We start from the raw sequence: 23525 nt of genomic DNA, 5'->3' as shown, positions 1-23525 counted from the left end.
AGGTTCTGTTATTGGGTGCATACATACATAAAATTTTATATGTTCTTAATTAACAGACCCTTTATCATTGGGAACTCTCTCTTTTATTTTTGGTAATATTTCTTGTTCTGAAATCTTGTTTTTCTGATGTAACAAAGCAATTCCAGTTTCCTTATGTTTAGTGTTGATATACCTTTTTTTTCATTCTTTGCTTTTAGTCTATCAGTGTCTTCATATTTAAAATGTGTTTCTTGAATACAGCATATGATTGGTTTTTATATTGTGAGTGATAATCTCTTTTTAAAAATTGGAGTGTTTAGACCATAGATATTTAACGTAATTATCAACATGCATGGGCCTAAATGTATAATCTATTTGTTTTTGTTCTACATGTTCTTTGCTACATTTCTTATTTTTTTTCTGCTTTCTGTTGCATTAATTGAACATTTTTATCTCTGTTAATGTCTACTATTGGTTTACTAACTATATCTAATATGTTGTATTTTCAGTGGTTACTTTAAGGTTTAATATCAACTTTAATTTATCACAATATACCTTCAGTAATATTACTTCACATGTTATAAAAATAACTTTCACAACAGTATGTTTTCATTTCCCTCATTTCATCCATTGAGCTATTTTGTCATTAATTGTTTTCTGTATATATTACGAAACCCACAATACATTGCTGCTAATGTACAATGCTTTAAACAGCCAATTATCTTTTAAATAAAGTTTAAAAATAGTATTTTATAATTACCCTTGTATATGCCACTTTTCACTCTCTTTGTTACTTTGAGTAGGTCCAAGTTTAAACCTGGTATTTTTTTCTCCTGATGCCTGAAGTACCTCCTTTAGTATTTCTTATGATACAGGTTTGCTGGTGACAAATTATCTCAGCTTTTTTTCCTTCCTTCCTTCCTTCCTTCCTTTCTCTCTCCTTCCCTCCCTTCCTCCCTCCCTCCTTTCTTTCTTGGTAATTTTGCCTCTGCTATTTTCACTGCATGTGGAATTCTAGGTTGACAGTTTTTCCTTCTAACACTGACTTGCTTAGTTTTTGCAGAAAAGTCTGCAGTCATTCTTAGGTTTGTTCCTTTGTAGGTAATGTATCTCTTTCTCTGGTTACTAAGATTTTCTCTTTATCACATGTTTTTATCAGGTTACTTATGGAGCTCTTTTGGTGTTTATCTTGCTTGGGTTTTGTTGGACTTTTTTTTTTATTTTGAGGGAGATTAGCCCTGAGCTAACATCCGCAACCAATCCTCCTCTTTTTGCTGAGGAAGACTGGCCCTGAGCTAACATCTGTGCCCATCTTCCTCTATTTTATATGTGTGATGCCTGCCACAGCATGGCTTGATAAAGCAGTACATAGATCCACATCTGGGATCCAAACTGGTGAAGCCTGCGCTGCTGAAGCAGAGCACACGAACTTAACTGCTATGCCACTGGGCCAGCCCCTTGTTGAATTTTTTCAGATCTGTGGATTTACAGCTTTTATCAAAATGGGAAAAATTTTCACCATTAAATCTTCATATATTTTTTTTCTATTTGTCTTCTCCTTTTGGGACTTCAATTACATATATTATAGACCATTAGATATTAACCTACAGATTATTGAAGTTTTGTTCATGTTATTTAATAGTTTTTTTCTCTCTGCTGCACTTTGAATAGATTCTATTGCTATTTCTTCAGGTCATTAATCTTTACTGCTACAACATCTAATCCTCTGTTTATCCCATCTAGTATAGTTTTTATTTTTAGAAGTTCCATTTGGTTCTTTTTATATTTTTTATTTCTCTTCTCATTATGTTCACGTTTTCCTTTATGTCCTTTAACATATGGATCATATTGGTACCAGCTGTTTTAATATCATTATCTGCTAGTTCTGTGATTTCTGTCGTTTCTGGGTCTGTTTCAGTTGACTAGTTATGGGTCCTGTTTTCCCACTTCTTTGTATATCTAGTGATTTTAGACTATAGGCTAGACATTGTTGACTTTATATTGTTGAGTGTTGGATTTGGCTGTATTCATTTAAAGATTATTGAATCTTATGTGAGAGGGAGTTAAGTTACTTGTGCATTTGGTTGATCCTTTGAGACTGTTTTTAAGCTCTTATGTGGTGTGTGAAAAAAATGCCTTTATTCTAGGGATAATCTAGTCCTACTTATAAGGGATGGCCCTTCTGTGGTCTCTACCAATTTCATCATGAATTCAACAAGATCTCTTTGCCCTGGCTGAAAAGAACTCACATAATTACTGGTCCTGTAAAATCTCTAGGAATTGTTATCTTACTTATCCCAACAAATTTTTCTTTTGTGGGAAGTGGTTCTCTCTTGTCCTAATGGGATTTACCCCATGCCAGCCCAGATTGTTATTCAGACAAAGACTCAAGAGGCCTCCTATGCAAATATCTGGATCTTTTTGTCTTCATAGCTTCCTCCTCTCTAGAATTCTTTCCTTAAAATTCTAGTTTCTTCAGCCTCTCTAAACTCAGATCTCTGTCTCCTCAATTCAGTTTGATTTCCAGGTTGGAAGTTGCCACCAGCTAGAAATCCTGGGCTCATCTCATTTGTGTGTCATCTCTTAAGTATCACAATCTTTTGCTATTGTTGCATTATGTAAAAAAAAAAAAAAAAAAAAACTGTTTTCTCTATTACCTAGTGGTTTTAGTAGTTTTGGGGAGGGTAGTTCCTAACGTGGTAGTCCCTCATGAAAAAAAATTAATTTGATAGTGTCAGAAACAAGTTACTAACCCAATCAATAAAACATTGTGGCTCCTTTGGAAAACAGATAGTGCTTTGCAGAGAATATTTTATAGAGGGTCCATGAGGTACCAAATAGAGTACACTGCAAAAGACATGATTCTTATTTTATTTTATCATGTCATATAGTGGTCATTTTGCAAAAACATGGCATTTGTGGTTTTAAAGGATTCAACAATACTGATTTTGGGGAAAAATGCAAATTGTTATTTATAAAGTTGTAAAACAGGTTAGTTATAAATAACAGAAACTTAAAATCATAAAATGTTATGAAGTTAAGCATTAATGATTAGGAGTAATATTATAGTACTATATCTTTAGGAATGATTTATTATAATCAGTGGAAGAATACTGTCCTTGGACAAGCCTTTTTTTGTATTTTGTCCGATAGTATAGTCTTTGTCATAAGACCTGTGAAAAACTTGAAGAATTCCAGAGGAGCAAAAGTTATCAAAGGAATTATGAATTCAGTATCTTAGAAGAGATATTCATTATTCTTAAGAATGAAGGTACACTATTGACTCCATAAATATGAAGATAATATACAGAAAAGGATAATATCTCAACAAACTCATACAAGGAAGAAGAAGAATAACTATCGTTTGCTTACATAGGGCATACAGACATAAAGGTCATGATTAGATAGTTTTTGAAAATCATTAAACAGCATTTTCCACTGTCATCCTTGACAGTTATGGACATAATTGAAGCAGAGAACTGGATAATCTGATTTTTTCCCTGAAATTATTATGTTCCATAGGTAAATAATAAATCTTTTTTTGTTAGCTATGTTAAGAACTACATTTTTAGTTTCAAGTTGGGACCAATTTCCGAAAGTATTTCTTTTTGCGAAACCACCGGCATGATTGTACTATGTGTCACAATAACAAAGAACTATGTTCCTATATTCAGTCCTCTAAATTAGGTCTCCTAAAGCATAGACTTAGCTCCTATTGTTCTGTTACTAAGATTTATATACACGTGTATGTCTATGATTAGATGGATCAGAAGATTTTAAATGAGTAGATAATTCTATTTCCCAATGCCAGACACATTATCCCTTCTAATTATATCTGCTCTGAGTAAGGGAGGGACAACAGCCAGTCTTCTCTTCTGCAATTCATGAAACTTCCAAGAAAAAAATGGTTCCAGTTGTCTCTGTTGCTGTGCCGGTAATACTATGCTTTTCATAGCATTATGGCTCAAGGGACGAAGTCCATGTCATGCATGTAATACCAAATTTAATTTAAAAGTAGTCTCTTTACAGCTTTGTAGTTATTCTATAAGGATTCACCAATTAGGAATCTACCTTTTTCAATTAAAAAAGTATCTATATGATTACTGTGTACCTGAGATTCTGTCTAAAGACAGATAATCATCATTTGCATGATTCAGTGATGGGGACCACACAGATTTTGCCTCATTTCATGGAGCAAAGCACTTTACTAAACATTCTAAGCCTTAATATTAATATAAAGATTATAAATGCTTGAGGCTCTGTGCTGTACATGTTCTGTTTGAAGAAAACTATAACTAGAGGAGAAAAAAGGATAGAGATAGAGAGAATGAGAGAGAGCATGAACACACCTGGAAAAGAAAAATCCAGTTATGTGCAAGCTCAATAGCTAATAGTCATACACAATCTAAATAAAGTAAACATCCAATATACCTAGTTGATGAGGTAAATACCTTGGAGGTTCTTTCTTTCTTTTTTTGCAGGAAGATTAGCCCTGAGCTAATATCTGCGGCCAATCCTCCTCTTTTTGCTGAAGAAGATTGGCCCTGAGCTAACATCCATGCCCATCTTCCTCTGCTATATATGTGGGATGCCTGCCACAGCATGGCTTGATAAGTGGTGCGTAGGTCCGCAGCTGGGGTGCGAACCGGTGAACCCCAGGCCGCTGCAGAATGTGTGAACTTAACCACTGTGCCACCTGGCCGGCCCCCCTAGAGGTTCTTTAGTTAGGTGTTTAGAAATTTTAGGTCATAAGAAACTTGAAATAAAGCTGGAATGAATCTCCTTTGAAAAGGTTCGGGCTATTTATTTCTCATTATAAGTCCTTTTTATTTTATCTCCTCTACGTGCACAAAATGTGTTATATTTATAGATCAAATACAATTTCAAATTTCCAATCTTAAGTCAAATCTTTCATAAAAAGGAAAAGCATATAGTTTCTTTTTAGGAAGTTGTGCTTACTACACCATCAGATTTAGTTTTACATATGGAATGCATCATAAAGATAGATTGTGGAAAATTTTATTTAATGCATTTTCTAATGTCAGCACTCTAGCCCGAGTCTTCATCACTTCACACCTGTATTACTGCAATAATGTCTTCTTTCTCTGCTTCTAGTTTCCCGCATCCAATCCAATAAGATAAGCTTCCTCAAATATCACTTCAATCACTTCTGGTCCCTCTTCTAAAAACCGACCCTTCCTGCCAATTGAATGGTGTCCAATTGTTTTTTTATTGGAATTCCAACCCCTGTATAACCTGGCCTCCCCTTGCCATACAAATATCCATCTTTGGATATTTCCTAATATTCCGTTCCCTGCTCTAATTAGGCTATCTCCTCTCCGCCTCCTCAGTGTTGACTACTTTACTGCCTCTGCATTTCTGCTTCAAAAGCTTCCTTAACCTGGAATAACCTCAGCTTCCAGCTTTTAACTTCTTTTCTTTCCACTCTTCAGGGACCATCTTTTGTCTCACTTAATACACACATCCTTCCTAGAGTGTCCCTGCCATGTGGACCCTTTCCCAGTCAGACCATCCGCAGTTCTTACCATCTGTTATGGCACATTTTTCATCCATTCTAAGAAGCACTTTTAAAAAACCCAAAATCTTCATATATTTTCAATGGAATTTATTTTACAATCAGTGGTATATCATATGTTGATTAGAAGTGTTTTTCCTGTCTAATTGGCACGTAAAATAATGGTGCATCTTACAATTTATGGTAGCTTAAGAGTTGAAAAATTAGTGTATATTTTATTACTTATTGTTTTCTAATAGTTTCCATGGGTATGGTGTGTTGCCTGGCATTATTGTAAATTGTCACCATGGAAATTCTTTATTTATTTATTTTTTTCATCTTACTCCTTTTGAATACTTTATAGTTCTAGGTATATAGTTGAGTTTCTTGAATTTAATTAGTGATAAATCCACCTGTAGTAGATGACACTTAACTGTTTTCCAAAGTTGATTCAATTTATACTCCCACCAGTAGTAAATAAGAATCCTGGCTGTTCCACATCTTTACCGACAGTTGGTGTTTCCTGTCTTTTTCACTTTAGTCATTCTGGTGGATGTGAATGGTCTCGTTAGTATTTTTTTTTCCTACAGATAAAAAAATGCTTTAAGCAAAATTTTTGGACTTTTCTTTGGAAATGTGACAATTATTGAATATAAGCACTTTAGGTTGAGCTATGAGGATTCACATAAAAATAATTACTAGAGCTCTTACCATTGTTCATGTTGAGCGTTTGTCTGACTATATAGTTCAATGCCTATATGACTAATAAACACTGTATTTTGGGCTGTTTTAGTGATATCTTTCTGGTAACATTTAACTATAGTTATTGTTGTCTTTGTGTAAATTTACTGACCGTTTCCTGTAGTCTCCAGAGTTGCCTATTTGATTCTCCTAACTTCTGAGTCAAGAATTAGCTAATTCTTGGGAGTTGGGGACAACTTAATTAACATTTTATTAATTATCTCTTTGGATTAATATCATTTCTTTTTTGTTTGTTTACAAATATCTCTGATTAGTACCACCGTTATTAACTGGGTAGATAAAGTTAGAAATGAAATATTGAATCCCACCAATGATATAAATATTTATCTATTGTGAATGTATGTTGTGAGTGAAAGCCATGGTTTGAAATCTGTGCATTAAATTTTAGTGAATTAATATTTCTCATTGATTTTTCATGTGTTCCAAGATATTTTCTGGGCTTAAAATATTATGTAATTAGCCTATAATTCCATTTCTGGACGCTGTGTTGCTGAGAGCAACACTGTGGTCATTTTTCTTGCTAATATTCTTTCCTTTTCATGTTCCGATCGAGAGTTTTGGTTTCTTACTGAACCAGAAAGCTATATTTTTTTAATAGCTCTAAAATCAAAGATACGGACTTCAGTATGTTTAACTCCAGAGGTTTATGCAGATTGTGTGGCTGATTACAATAAAACTTAATTATAGCTCAGCAATGGGAAAGGTGTACTCCCTCCGTCTATCTCAATGTTCCATTTACAAAAGAAGACCTTAGAAAATATCCAAAGGATCAGTGCAGTAGTTTTGTGAAAACGTGGTCAATTACTAGCTATTTGTTTTTGTGGCCTGGAAGCTCAAAGTGCTGAGTTCCACCAGCCCGAGGTGGACTGCATGGTAAGAGCCTCTTACTGAATGAGCATATGTAAGACTTTCTTACATCATCATTGGGTAGAGAATATCTAGTCTTTGGATTTGCCTGTTTACCTGGTAGGCTGGACACTGATTAGTTCATTACCCATAGATTGCTATATTTAGTTTGTCTCTTAACTCTTGCCTTAGTTATCTTATTACAGTCTCACTTAATGAAAAAATCTGCTGCAGGACATGAGCTCTATCTAATTTCTTTTCTATTCCCAAATGTCTACTAGATGGGTGAGTACATAGTAAGAGTTCATAAATATGTATTGAACTAAGAAGAGTATAAAACTATATGTATAGTATAATCCTAATTATGTAAATAAGTCTATGTGTAAGCACACACAAATGCCAAATATGGAAAGAAATGCCAAAATATTGGAGAGTGATTATTTGCAGGTAGTACAGTTAGTGTTATTTATTTCCTTTTTATATGATTATCTCTTTTCCAGTTTTTTTTACGTAGCATATATTACTGTTATGGCAAGAAAAAGTTTTCATATAAAATTTAAAAATAAAAATGTGATATGAAATCGTTAATCTAATTTATGTTAGATATGGAAATAGCAGAATCCTTAAAACTGGTCCCTCAAAACTTTTGGTCAAACTGAATCTTGGTGTTATACACTTGATAGAGAAGCCAGGATTCTTTTAATTATTCCAATATATAAATCAGTTTAATGATCATAAACAGAACAGTTTTATAGTCATTCTCTTGGAGTGTAGGAATCCAAACCTAATGAGCTTACCTACTATTTGAATTTATAGGTACACTATAACTTAAGAGTCTTTTCTCCTTCTTTATGAAAAATATAGTTATTTATAACTGGTATAACATTTTGTCTTTGTAGAAAATTGCAAGTATACTTTCATGTTGTTTTAGTTTTCCCTTTTCCTCTTAGTAGTTGAAGCATTCACCTTTTAATGTGATGACTCTTAAATTTTATTTTCCTTTTGTGTTTTCTGGTCTTAGTTAAACAGCACCATCATTCTTCTTGTTTCTCAAGCCAGAAATCTGAGAGTCATTCCAGATTTTCCTTCTTTCTCTTGTGTTACATTAAATTGCCACCTAGGTAACATTGGATCTAAGATATGTTTGGTGTCTATTTCCTCTTCTTCCATCCCACTGTCATTGGTTCTCCATTATTTTTGCCTGGTCTGTTTTAACGGCCACATTGCTGATCCCTCTGCTTCCAGTCTTTCCTCACTCTCTTGATCCGTCCTCCATGTTCTGCCAATATGATTTGTCTTAAATATAGACCCTATTGTGATACTCTGTTTCTGACCTCCTCTGTGACTTCCACAGACCTTCAGGGTAAGGTCGGGCATCGAGCATGGCATGTGAGGACTTTCATGTTCTTCCAAGCCCTTCCCACCCTTATCTCTTACAACTCATGTGCACACCAGCCATGGCACACTTGTGCCTTTCAGGTATGCCATGTTCTATCTTACCTCCAAGCTTTTGAACTTGTTATTCCTTCGCTCCCAAATGCTCTCCCTCTGCTTGTCCATTTGACTCCTGCTCCTCCTTCAAAACCCATCTCAAGTATGCATGGCTACGTTTCCAGATAAACTCAGAGTTAACCTTCTTCTGTGCTGTCATACCTGACATACACTTTTATTATTGCACCTCTTAGAGTCCTGTTATTGTTCACTTACATGTTTGTTTTCTCCACTAGACTATGAGCCCCCCAAATAGTACAGTATATCTATTCCCCCTACCAATGACTCTCTATAGCGTAAGATCACTCTCCTATTTTCTGCCTGACTTTTAAGAAATAAGGTCCCCTTTTTGTTATTTAACCCATTTCCCCATCTCCAGAGTATATACATTCACTTTGCCTCTTTAAAGATGTTGAAGGTTGCAGGAAGATACTCATTCACCGATCTACCTACTCCTCCAGTTATTTCTATAAAATGGGAAAAATAGGCAGAAGTTGTTCAGCAGGGATCGTAATAGTAGTATTAATGGCAAAACTGAATTGGAATCTAGAGAAGAGCCTCCTGTCTCTCACCTTGCTTTGTATTTACCCCACAGCCAGTCATAGGGAGTGAAGCTGGAGGGTGATGGTCCTCCCCCGACATAGGGTACTTCTGCCAGTGGGTGTAATACAAAGAACAGGACATGGAGGAGGCTGGGGTGCTTAAAATCACTCAGGTCCAAATGAGAGACAACGGCAAAGCCACTTTTGAACCGTAATGTTTCTCCTGCATAATCTGGGACAATGGTGTCAGTAAGGTGAGCCACTTTACCTCTCATGGGGAGGCACAAGTCAGTAAGCTGAGAGAAAGGCCTAAATTCTTCGCTCCATTACTCCCAGAGTCAGGAGGTTGGACCCTGTCTGTGGTCTGAAGAGGAGTGAAGGCTGGGAAATTGGCTGAAAGCAAAAGTAACAATGCCAATTAAAATATAAAATTTATTTTTTAGCTAAAAAGATGTTTCACCAGGAGTACCATACACATCAGGGGAGATGAGTCCTAGCTTCTGGGGGCCCTGACAGATGCTCAGGGTCTCCATGAGCCCTGCTCCTGCTGTTGCTGCTTGCTTTTGTAGATCTTGTATCCAAACAAGCCCTAGATCTCAGCCTAGGAAGGCAACTGAGGAACAGGTATTCCAATGGCAAGGGGTCCACGATGCCTGGCTCTGGAGAGTCCTCCATAGGTAGTTGACTTCATTTCAGAGATTTTGTAGAGCCTAAAGGCAATTACTTAAAGTGGTGCCTGGTCAATTACTCAATCATCAGTCCAAGAATGTGATAGAATTACATCTCTAGCTCCTACCAACCAAGGGAGACTGTGAAATCCACTATTGACCAGTCTTCAAGCACCAAAGAAAATATCTGACGTTGATGTTTGCCATTTGATTGGTGTAATAAGTGAGTAAGTTGCAATTAATGCCTCCTCAAAAGAATGGGAACGGAGGCAGAATTACAGCGAAGGTAATGAAACTGAGTCTCTGGGACTTTCTTTTGTGTGAACCCCTCCCAGGGTTCTGGGAAGTGAACTGTAATGTGTTCAGAGTTAAAAATTGAGAGGGGAATTTATAAAAGTAAGATATTTAAACTGTGCTTGGTTAAGACTGCTGTCTCCTTCAACTCTAACTTCCTCTCTGACACTTGTGCTCTTGTGTCCTGTGACGTAGGGGTGAACTTGGCTGTTTTTTTTCCATCCATAGCTCTAACAATACTGTGTCAGTGTACGAAGTTGAAAAGTTTTAAAGCATCCCAGATAAGAATGGAAGACTGTTTTTTGATTCATGATATTAAAGAAAAGACATTATCTTTCTATTTTCTCTGTAGAAAACATTACGGGTTTTTTTGCCATGGAAATAGACATTCGAAAGTATGCAGCCAAAAATGCTGAGACATCTTTCTGTTGCTTTTCGCTCAGAGACCCAGAACTTTCCCCCTGCTCAAAAAAACAAATTTACTAGGAGTGAAACAGAGAGGATATGTTGTCCATGTTTATGAAAGCAAATGCTAAATGTGCGTGTGTTCTGGTTGTTGAACCCACTATTTGGTAAAATGACTGTACTTAAATTTAATTTATTGACTTAACATAAAATCCCTTTTCAAGCCATAAATCACTTTCATTCTTTCTTCAGTTGTGAATAAACTGTGATAATTAGATTTAAAATAAATATAAACAGTTCTCCAACGACCCGAATAGGCTATGAGTTAGATGCTTTTTCCTTTTTTTTCTCCCCCCACCCAATAGTGAAATGTCTTCGTGTCTCTTCTTTTGCAGACGTCTAGATTACCCGGAGGTTGTACTGATGGGTCTGACTTTCTCTGACTTAATCTATTGCTTTCATTTACTTCCCAAATTTGGATTCTTCCTTTACTTTACTCTTTTCCCTTTGGACCTCCTAAAATTTGTTCAGTTGTTTCTAACTACGATCTCTGGAGTGATGATTTAGTTTTGAGAGTTAATAAAGTTTTACTGTCATTTAAAAGGGAGGCTGAAGATGTTTGGCAAGTGCTGAATATTCACCTATATTATTGCTAACGTTCCCAGTAAAATCCAGGCTGTTATATAAATTGAAGGATCCTTACTAAAGATTAGAGCGAATCTGGAAAGAGTTAGTGTTACTGGGGTTTTTGTGCCTGGTGCCAGATTTTAAAAGCTATATGATGCTGACATTTTACCACCTCTATAAAGTGTTTCCCAATAATTTTCCACATTGATGACTCCTTTTCTTGACTGCCTTGAAACACACGTTGTTATGCCTTGTGGAACCTCTGAAATAATTGGATCTTTAAAATCCTCCAGCTTATCTCCTCACTGAATGAACTTAAAACTGTATTGTATGACATTTGAATGTATACTTCCTAAAACTTTTTATTCTTGTATATGTTATTTGTTGTTAGGAGGTTCTTTGGAAGTATGGAAATATGATGAGATCTTGAGAACTTCACTTTAAAAATCAACACATAATCAGAGCAGAGATAGACCAAAGGCTCCTTTTAGTGGCCTAGAGGTCAGTGAAACTTGCCTGTAACTTGACTAAATGTTGCAGTGTCTAAATAGTGTTTCAATTAGAATGGGTGCAAATCAACATGGAAGCAAAGAGAAAGCTAAGTCACTGAGGAAAAGGTTTGTAGTGCGCAGCCAAGTTCTATCTAAAAGTGAGGGAGCCACAGCCAGCTGAGTTAGGGTCTATTTGGTCCAATATGGCTCTGATTAGTAAAGAAAAGAATGATAGTCTGTAAGAACACTTCTGTTGTGAGATTAATCAACTAAATGCTATTAGGTGTTTAATGTGTCTAAAGCACTTCCTCTTTTTTGTTGTCAAACTCAACAAGCAAATGACAGTACAGTGGATTTACATTTGAAGTGGAGGGTACATCTTAAGCCAGGACATAATTTGAAAATTGCATGTAATCAAAATTGTGCTTGAAATCTGTTGATTCACTTTTACTAGGACCTAGGTCCTCAGAAGTTCAAAATTTTATTTACTTGTTTTATCTCTCCCTTTTCCTCCCTCCCTCCCCTCTCTTCCTTTTTTCCTCTCACTACCCCCTCTTCCCTCTCTCCCTTTCTCTCTTTTCCATTCTCTCTCTCTCTCTCTTTTTTTCTTTCCCTCGGCCAGTTGGAATCTAAGATTTCTTTCAAAGGTGGGAATGAGAGGTAAAGAGCACCCAAAGAACTTCATCCTATATTATCATGTTACAGTGGTGAAGAGCATGAGATTTGGAGTCCTGTGCTGGTTTTGGAATCTTATATCTTAAACTTACTAGCAATGAGTTACTTACTGTAAATGTAAATATAAATACTTACAGGATATAGAAGAAGTTAAATGAGGTAAAATTCATGAAGTTCTTAGCACAGGGCTTAGCCTGTAAGTACTATTTAAATGGTGGCCATGAAGACAACCATAGGATTACGATTTGGATTCCAGAATAAGTCTGCTTCTAGAAGCCAGCAGAGAAATCATGTGGCCATAAGTGTTCTGATCCCTTCTCCTGGTACATGTATGGCTTGACATTATCAGTTTTTTGGCTTCAATATGTATGTATGTGCACTAAAGAGTAGGTTCTCTAGCCCAAGTTGATCTAATCTTGGCTGAAATTAGGTTCCCGAATTTAAGAACCAGATCTTAGACTCTAGTAAATTCTTCTTGGGAATACAGTTTATATTTTGACGTCTTTTTGGGAGGGATATTGCTAATTTTTATTAAGTGTATGGTGTAAGGGACTGACAGAATTTTTACATGTCAAGTATAAACTAGACAATCTTGTATTTAACTTCCTTCCAGTAAAATGGGCGTTGAGGGTGGATCAAGACACATAAATACCTAGTTTTCTTTGTCATTATAAATTAAACTTTGTCTTAGTACTTGGGAATACTTGAGCTCATAGTCTCTTATTTACTTAACAACTATTATAAACAAACACTTGGAAAGAGCCTGTAGCCCATTTGTGAAATGCAGAATTCCTTTGCAGTGTGACTAATTTCATGCTCTAATTTATCTATTTTTAAGTAAGACGTTCAGATACTTTACAAAAAAGCATTTTGTTTAGTAATGTAAAACACTGTTCTGGACAAGAGATGGCACATCTGTAAAGTTGTTTTTTGAAATTCTCCTCCTATCTCCATTTGAGAATCTGGCCAAACTGTGACTCCTCCTCCCATGTACTATTCCCACATACATTTATAATTCTGCATTTATACTCACCTGAAAAAGCTAACTTTAATACTACTCAAGTACCTCCTGAACTAGGGGTTGTTTTTGTTACTCATAAAGAGCCTGAGTAAAGTTTGGGTTTTCCTCCTTGCAGTGTAGCCGGGAGTCAGACCATAAGTAGTCTGTATGTGTGCGCACATGTGTGTATATATCTGTGTACAGATGTATGCATGTAATGAATGTATTTATATACTTATGTATTTTTACATTTCTTTTCTTTTCATAACTAGGGAGAGTTTTAATGGGAAATTTTTCCGTTCTAAAATAGACCGGTATTTAGTAGAGGGGAAAAAAGTGAAACAAACAAACAAAAAAACCCAAGCAAACAAAAAAAAGATTCAATGAGAGACATGAATGAAAAAGTCAATCTTTTATTTTTATTTTCTCAGCTTTATCAGGATATAATTGACAAAATTGGAAGATGTTTAAAATGTACATAGTGATGATTTGGTAAACATGTACACTACAAAAAGATTCCCCCATCTAGTTAATTTTCATATCCATCACCTCACATATTTATCTTTTTGTTATTGTTATTTTTTTTGATGAGAACATTTAAGTTCTTCTCTCTTAGCAAATTTCAATTATACTGTACATTATTATCAGCATGATGTTACTTATATGTGGAATCTGGAAAAAAAAAAATGTCGAACTCATAGAAACAGAGAGTAGAAAAGTGGTTGCCAGGGGCTGAGGGGGAAAGAAAATGGGGAGAGGTTGGTAAAAGGTACAAACTTTCAACTGTAAAATGTGAGGTTTGAGGATCTAGTGTATAAAAGTCAATCTTTTATATTTTCATTATTTTAAATAATACATATTTTCTGGCAAGCTAAATTTCCTCAATCATTTGTAACACATTGAAGTTGTGACACAGAGGAATTTTATGAAGATAAATTAATGAAATATACTTTGACACTTTAGAATATCCTGCAGGAATGATTTCACCCTTCAAAAATGTCTAAAGTGTGCTTTTATTTTTTCAGCTGTTGCACATTAGAGAACTTTCATCATGTTGAAGGGGTGGTAGTTTTACACAAGTTTTAGATGTTCATAGAGTTGAAGTTGAGGGTCATTTTTGTCATCAGCCCTCTGTAGTGCATTGATTGAACCCATTGAATCCAAATTTTCTAATACCCTTCCAATTTCTAACCCCTCCCTCAACCCATATTCTCGATATGAACTGTGTACAATTTTAGTTCTCTCAGAAAATCTTCTTTTGAAAAAATCCCCTGTAACACATAAATTATTCCTTATTTTGCATACTTTCAGCACAAACATTTATGATCTGTACAATGAATCACCAACCACACTTGTTTTAAGAGCACTTGCTTTTGGAAGAGCTCACTGTAGAATTTTCCAAATTAAGTTGGCGTATGGTACACAAAGAGTAATACAAATGGCTGTTATCAGCGATGACCTTCTCAGGAGACCTCCAAGTGTGAGATTTCTTTGGTGGATTTGCTAACATTTGCAAACTAGAAAACTGGGTTTGTTAGCACTCTAAGGGTAGACTCATCCTCAAGAACAGACTCTCGTTAAACAAACTCACAGCAGTGTTGTCTTTCACCTACGGTGAGAAATCTAGTTGCCATTAAGTCTAGAGCACTAACATCAGCATGACAAGTGGATTCACCTTCTCCAGGCACACACACAAGAGATTGGCGGCCAATTGTCATCTAAAGGTTGCCTGGAATGAGAACAAGGGGAAAGTTGCTCCAAGGCTCTAAGCTGAGCCATTATGTATTGATGTCTAAGTTTATTCTCACAGGATGATGTATTTCCTCTTTGTGTACGTTCTTGGTGAGGAGCGGCTACAAGGGGAGCTTCAGGACTTTAAACTCCATTATACTCCAATCTGGACCTCTTAACTAATCCCCAGATCCATGTATCTGTTTGCCTCCTTCATTCTTCCACCTGGAAGTCTAACCGTCTTTTAGACTATTTAAATTTAGCACACTCAAGCTGAGAGCCTACATTCTCCTCCTCATTCCACCACCCCTTTAAATCAACTCCTGCTGCAGTCTTCTCAGTCTCCGTTAATGGAAACTGAGGTATCATCCTCAGACCCCCACATCTGGTCTTCAGTAAACCCTGTCAAGTCTGACTACAATAAACATCCAGAACTGGCCACTTCTCACTACCCCACTGCCACAACCCTCTTTGGGTCGCCATCATCTCCCACCTGGATTACTGCAGTGGCTTCATCTCTGATCTCCTTGCTTCTGACCTTGCACCCCCTACAGTCTAATTTCAACATGGAGGCTAGAGTGATCCTTTTAACAGATAAGTCATAGCATGTAACTCCTGAGCTATCGAGGTTTAGCTCGAATCTGCTGTCTAAACACAGAAATACGTAGGATCACAGTACTACGTACTTAGTCTTGAAATGAAAGTGAGTAGCACAGTTTGCATGACCACGTGCCTGCTGTATAACCAGGAGTTCTCTGAATTAATTTCTCTGTAGAATATAGTGTTTTTTAAAGGGAAAGTAATAAAGTTTGCTAATTTGAAACTTATATGTATTATTAATACTCAACAGTAATCAGAACAATTGTTTAGAATTTAGACCAACAAAAGATCCTTTTCAAGGAGGAATCTTTGACTCACATTGTTTAGCATTATTAAGGCATGATGATATTAAAAAGCAGACCAACTTTTAGTCGGTTTTATTATGGTTTTTAAAATCTCTGTAGGCAATGCACCCCTTTGTTGCTTGCATCCAGGGTGGACTGCCCACATTACCTGCCCTCACTGTATTCCTGGCTTGGGTTTTTTTCCTGGCTATAACTGGGAATCATTAAACCTTTTTGAGTAGAAAAGTGCATCACAATTTAGGACTATAAATGGAGCATTTGTATTCTGATCCTGCTTGCTACTTGAAGGTAAGAGCTAGTTAATTTGTTTTTTAATGTTTGTCTGTCTTATTTCTCCAACTAGATTATCATGTTTTATAAGGCAGAAAATGTGTATCTCTTTTTTTGGTATTCTCTATAATATCCTGAACTATCCTTTATATTCAGTAGATTCTCAATAAATATGCAGTGACTTCTAAAAAGTTCTGAACTGTGGGCTCTGTGCTATACTGAGGAGTAGAAATGAACTTGAACCCACAGGGAAAGGCTCTCTTGTTGTCCAGAGGAGCGTCTCTCTCTTAGCCAGGTCAGAGGTGAGCGAAGTCTGTCTCTGCTGTCATGTAAGGTTCAGTACAAAATGGTTGACTTGGAAATGTAACAAAGCTTTCTCACATCAGATACAATATAGATTTAAAGGCTTTAATATTTTATGTAATTCAATTCTTGACAAGTTGCTATCCAAGTAGTGATAAAAATATACAGCTATTCAAATCACTGGTTTGCATGCCATTTCTCTTTAAAAACACCTGCATTGATTTTTGTTTTTCACTGCCGTTATTTCTGATTCACTGTTGAACAATCAAAATTCCAATGGCATTTTTCGTAGAAATAGAACAAACAATCATAATATTTGTGTGGAACCACAAAAGACTCCAAATAGCCAAAGCAATACTGAGAAAGAAGAACAAAGCTGAAGGTGTCATGCTCCCCGATTTCAAATTATATTACAAAGCTATAGTAATCAAGATAATATGCTCTTGGCGTAAAAACAGGCAGATAGATCAATAGAATAGAATAAAAAGCTGAGAAATAAACCCATACGTATATAGTCAGTTAATTTACGAAAAAGGAGCCAAAAATATGCAATGCATTTATTTTCAATAAATGATAGGGGAAAAACTGGACAGCCACGTGCAAAACAATGAAACTGGACCACTATCTTACACCAAATAACAGACTCTAACTCAGAATGGATTACAGACTTGAACGTAAGACCCGAAACCATAAAACTCCTAGAAGAGAACATTGGTGGTAAGCTCCTTGACATTGGTCTTGGTGATGATTTTTTGGACTTGACACCAAAAGCAAAGGCAACAAAAGCAAAAATAAACAAGTGAGACTACAACAAACTAAAATGCTTCTGCACAGTGAAGGAAACCATCAACAAAATGAAACGGCGGCCTACCAAATGGGAGAAAATAATTTGCAAGTCATGTATCTTATAAGGGGTTAATATCCAAAATAAAGAACTCATACAACTCAATAACCGAAAAACAAAAAATCGATTGAAAAATGGATAGAGGATCTGAATAGACTTTTTTCCAAAGAAGATATACAGATGGCCAACAGGTACATGAAAATTTGCTCAACATCACTAATTATACATTATCCTCCCCTGTGGACTTTTGAATTCTGAAAGGAGACTTCAAAAATGATTTGACCCAAATATTTGGTGAGGATGTGGAGAAAAGGGAACCCTTGTGCACTATTGGTAAAAATGTCATTTGGTGCAGGAACTATGAAAAACAGTATGGAGGTGCCTCAAAAAATTAAAAACAAGACTATCATATGATCCAGCAATTCCACTTTTGGTATTTATCTAAAGAAAACAAAAACACTAACTCAAGAAGATATATGTACCCCCTATGCTCATTGCAGCATTATTTACAATATCGAAGGCATGGAAGCAATCTAAGTTTCCACCAACGGATGAAGGGATAAAGAAGATGTGGCATATATATATATATATATATACATACACACTGGAATATTGTTCAGCCATAAAAAAGAAGGTAATTTTGCCATTTGCAACAACATGGATGGACCTTGAGGGCATTATGCTAAATGAAATAAGTCAGACAGAGAAAGACGAATACCGTATTATCTCACTTATATGTGGAATCTAAAACAAAAACTGAACTCATAGATACAGAGAACAGATTGATGGTTGCCAGAGGTGGAGGGTGGGAGTAGGTGAAATGGATGAAGGGGGTCAAAAAGTACAAATTTCCAGTATAAAGTAAGTGCTAGCGATGTAATGTACAGCGTGGTAGCTATAGTTAATAATACGGTATTGTTTATTTGAAAGTTGCTAAGAGAGTAAATCTTAAAAGTTCTCATCACAAAAGAGAAAAAGTTGTAACTATGTGTGGTGATGGATGTTAACTAGACTTATTGTGGTGATCACTTTGCAATATGTGCAAATATCAAATTATTATTTTGTACACCTGAAATTAATTTGTATGTCAATTATATCTCAATTAAAAAAGAAAAAAATGCACTTCTAAACAAAGCTGTTCTTCAAGTTCTGTTCTTGAAGGTGGGTGCAAAGCGTGACTTCACTTCCATTTCTACTTAATACCATTGTATTTCATAACATAAAAATGTATGCTGGTTTTGTGTTTTGAAACAATATTTGCATCTCCTTCCAGAGCGGAATAAACATATGAACTTATTTTTAAATATTGATTATTACACTGGATTCAAAATATTTAAACTAAGAGAGGGCCTTCAGGAACACAGGGTTTATATAAAAAATAACTATGGAGCCAGAATCAGTCTGGTTAGGTGTTTAAAAGGTACAAGAACTCTTTCAAAATCAGTTTCCTCATATACAAAATAAAGGAGCTGGATTCAGTGGTCTCCAAGGTCCTTTTAGAGATCAACTGCTACATATCATTAAAGAATCATTTTTACGTTAAAACTTTTAATGTACAATTAATGGTTCCTGAGTGGTTTGAAACAATTTTTATGTTAGTAAAAATGCACCAATCCAAAGACTCTCCCATTATTCTAGTTCTATTCCATTTATCATTATTACAGAAAATCATTTCCAATCTCGTGAGAACATTTCTCATGGTTAGACAGTTAAAGATTTTTTTGTCTTATATGTGGGAACGTGAGAGGCCAGAAACCTCATTCTGGTGATTCTGTAGCTTGCAGTGATCTATTTTCATTCATATGTTGGTAATATCTGTATTTTCTAATAAAATGGGTTGCATCTGTTTTCAATTTGATTTTTCTTATAAGTGGATAAAAAAGTGATTTGAGACTCTTGACAGAAGTCTGTGCTGTATCTTTCCCAACAAGTAATATTATGATACATGGTAATCCCTTTGTGAAAGCCTCATAAATGTTGATGAATTGGAAATCGTATTAAGAGTAAACCAAAGCCTGCTTCTATCCTGTACCATTTGAACACACTGGCCTTGTGAAAATGCATCTAAATTAGAAAGTCTTCCATTTTCATAAGAACGCTTAGGACTTGGCAATTTCCATGCATGGATAACAGACAATAGGGTAGATTTCCAGTGATATGTCATAACCTCTTTACACTGGGTTTGAAGGAAAGATATATTTGAGGAGCCACCCAGAGATATATTATACGTTTAAGGAAGGATGTATAAATAAATTGAATTCACTTCCATTTCTACTTAACACTATTGCATTTCATTGTTAAACTTGAGATGCTATATAATTCTTGTTTTCTCATTCTTCTCCTCCTTTTCAGTTGAGAATTACTTAGGACCACATTATGTGTCTTACTCTTAAAGCAAATGTTCCGTCCATTTATCTGATTTCTTTTGTCCTCTGCCCTCTTTAGTCTCTACATCAGACATTATCCTCAAAGTTATTTATTGTCAGTCGAATTTTTCAAATGCTTTCTCAGACAATAAGTCAAATCTTTCTATTTCCTTGAGTTAGGCAGCCTTGTTCTATGTATAAGACATAAAAATATCAATACTCTGATTATTAAAATATGTGTTCTATTTATAGTCAAGTGTTAGTTACAGTCAATCTGATATCTGTAGCCATATGGACAGATCTGATGAGCAGAATGATCCATACATTTCTGTTCAAGCATGATAGGTGTCTCAGAACCCATTTTTCAAAATATGGCATCTGCTTCTTTGGACAATTATGTTGATACACTGTACTTTATTTCACACCTAAAATTCCAGTGCTTTACAAGGTTAAAATTTGGAGAAATATGTCAGTTGATTTATGGGGTAATTTACTGTAGTAGATTTGGTTTCTCTGCTCAATTCGTCTATGGTACCACTACAAGGTTTTCTTTGTAAAATACCACTTTCAATGTATTGCTCCTCTGCTTGAATCCCTTTAGTAATTTTTCACTGGTGTTTTTAGGATGAGAATCAAAATGTTATACCCTGACTCTGTGAACATACGTAGTCTGCCCCCGACACAAGCATGCAACCTCATCTTCTGCTTCTCCTTTTTCTGAACACATAACAGTAGCCAGTTGGATTCACTCGTGTTCCCAACATATTGGGAGCACTTCCGTCTCTGTGTATTTTCCCAGGTCCTCTCTTGTACCTGGAATTACTTTGCCTCTATCATTTAGAAATCTTATCTGACTTTCATGGATGAATTTTTTCACTTTGCCTATGAAGCCATTGTTGAAATATTCAGTTGGGGAAGAGAAGGGAATTTAGTTGGAGAGGGAAGAAAACATTTTGAATGTCTGCTCTGTGGCAAGTACTGTGATGGACACTTTATATACCTTATTTCAACAAGGGCTCCCTGTTTTCATGAATTCCCGTAACATTCTTTTATTTAAGAAGATATCATTATAATCATCATTATGACCAACTTCATGGACATTAGTGCCTATCCCATCTTTTCAAGTGTTGAGCATGCCACTTGGTTTTGAGTATACAAAGATGAAGGAGATGTGCTCTTGACCCTGGAGGAAAGGCAGGAGATTTATTAAAAATAAATAATGCATAATACTTGCAAAAAATTCAGTAAATACTAGTCCAGAGAAGAAGAGCAGCTAGCAAATATTGACTAAAAATATGCTCATCAATCCTTTAGTACCTGGAAGAGTACCTTGAACTATAAGCATTTGTTTTATGAATGAACATAATTGCCTCACATTGTTAATTATTTGATAATATATCTTAACCACTTTCCTCATCCTTGAGGACAAAAAAAAGAGATACTTTTTATAGAGCGTGAAGTTATTGCATAGTATTTATTGTTTGATTAATTGATTTGTGACTACCACTATTGAAAGTTTAAAAGTGTTTTTGTTTATTTTGAATAGCTTGGCTGTAGCTTAATATCTGGCTCTAGTCAGTGTTTTCTACATAATTACAAAGGAAACTTTTCACAGTAGGATATAGTCTTGAAGGATATATGAACAAGAGAAAGATCTGAGGTGGGTTAAAGACTGTCATGATTTAGAATTAATTGTAGTAAGTTCCGCTGAGCAGTACCTGTGCAGACATGCACTGTTTGTTTAATGAGCAATTATATTTGCAGTTGCAGGACACTTTTGTGAGCTAGAAGTTTTCCTCATTCACAATGAGGCATTAATACCCTTTTATAACCAACATTCTTAGTGTTTTCCCCAAAGACTAGTTTTCAAGAATACACTATTTCAATTGGTTCTAACCTGAAATATTTTTCTGTTTTTATAAAATACATGGTTACTTTTCCTGTTATTTTTGGTACTTACGTATTTTATCATAAAAATAAATATTTTGCTGGAATGGCAATTTTTCAATAATTAATATGCTACTATATATTATACTATGTACAATTACAATATACTATATTATTATAATTCATATACCCAATATATTGAAATTGGATTTGGTAATTTGCTAACTATGTTTTACAAATTGGATCTTAAAAGAAATCCGGAAAGAAAGAATAGAGGAACAAGGGATCTCACAATTTGCAATACCTTATTTTTTATAGGTTCCTATCATATCTCTTGAGAAATATAAAAGTCTGTAATATCTCTGCATGTTTCACTTAACTGGTTTTGGACACTGTAATCTCATTTTGAATATATTATTCCAAGACTGAAAACTTGAAATTTGAGCGTGGGTTGCACTAGCCTTTTAGTCTGAATCTACTGCAGTAACTGGATGTGGGAAAAGGTTTGTCTTCGTTGCGATGACAACAAGCCTCGCACCAGAGCAGGATCGCCTGCGTCCTGTGAGCAACCAAAACCAACTGCTGCCCCGGGCGGTTGTGGTGGTGCGAGACTGGAAACGTTTCTGATATTCCTCAAACTTGGCTTTTCCTCCTGTAGGTGTTAAAGTGGGTGGAGGAAGCCGTGCAATCCTCCAAAGTGCACCTCTTATCGACGGATCATTTGCAAGAGGCGGTAAACACTTGGAAAATTCCTTTTGATCCCAGCCTAAAAGAGGTCACCGTGTCTCTGAGCGGCCCTTCTCCAGCGATCGAAATTCGCAATCCTTTAGGTGAGAGATGTTGCACATCGTATAATAAAAGACAAAAACCATGAAAGGGGAAAGATTTTTTGCTCACTTATTTATGTCAGGTAGATGCTAATTTTATGAGTAAATTCAAAAGTGACTAGGGAAGATGTTTAAAAAATAAAACTCATTTTTTTTGTCGTATGTATTATTGGATTAGCATGAGATTCAAAAAACTAAAACTCCTAATAATTTAAACAGACCACATTTAGTAACTTACTTGTAGCTAAACTACCCCCTCCCCGAAAATATTTAAATTTAACCTGAAATTATATTTTCCTAATCTAAGTATGAGGAAATATTTCATAGTAACTTACTCTGTAAAATTCAATATTTTATGTTGTTTTTAGTCAATCATGTGAAAAAACTGCTTTTAAGACAGCTGTCTAATATTTTATCATATCGTCTCCTTGATAAGTTTTAATTTTACAGAAGACAGCTGTTAAAAACCAAATTCATATTCCTATTAGAATAATGTTTTGATTTACTTTGCTTCCTCGCTTGATTATATGTTATAACCCTAAGATTTTGCTGGATTCCCTTGCTGATTGAATATTACAGTAAGACTTACATTGAAAAGTAATCTAATAAAGACAAAAACCATATTTTTCCTAATATTTGCATTTAGAAATATTTTTTTATCTGTTGGTGTTTGCAAAATATTTTTGTTCCCATTGTGGTTTTAGTATGTGTTACATTTTTAAAAATCTATATGTGAATATTTATAAATATGGAGGGAGTAACTGCCTTTCTTCCTTTACTTAATTTGAAGCCTGGAAAATAACTAATACCTAAAAGAAAACAACATATGAAATTGTCCTCAAAGGCCACATCCACACTAGCAATCAAATTGAAATTGACAAAACAAACAAAACGTGTTTTTCAAGACTTCTACAGGTTTGGCCTTATAAGTGGATTTGTCTGTTGGAGGAGCATTCCACTCTGATAACATCCATGCTACCCAGGAAAGATTTGTGTTTTTCACTACTTGTATACTTAAAAGGACCTATACCCATTGCATTATGTTTGTACTAATTAAAAATCATTGACATTGACATTGAGATTTTAAAAGTCATTTA

The 23525-nt window shown here is 35.3% G+C and overlaps 1 protein-coding gene across 7 annotated transcripts in view; it reads left to right on the top strand.

The window, feature by feature from the left end:
- Positions 1-23525, top strand: part of HMCN1 (hemicentin 1) — a 436035-nt gene that overhangs the window by 136623 nt on the left and 275887 nt on the right. For all 7 annotated transcript variants that reach the window (XR_011498041.1, XR_011498040.1, XR_011498042.1 and 4 more), the window contains exon 5: positions 22260-22431. Coding sequence is in view for 4 of the 7 variants with exons in the window: in XM_044757668.2 (XP_044613603.2) it covers positions 22260-22431 (172 nt within the window). In the remaining 3 variants the exon portion in view is untranslated. The remainder of the gene's footprint in view (positions 1-22259; positions 22432-23525) is intronic.

Source organism: Equus asinus, chromosome 25 (assembly GCF_041296235.1).
Source record: "Equus asinus isolate D_3611 breed Donkey chromosome 25, EquAss-T2T_v2, whole genome shotgun sequence".
Lineage (NCBI taxonomy): Eukaryota > Metazoa > Chordata > Mammalia > Perissodactyla > Equidae > Equus > Equus asinus.
The sequence above is the reverse complement of the archived record's forward strand: the minus strand, read 5'-3'. Positions and strand labels throughout refer to the sequence as shown.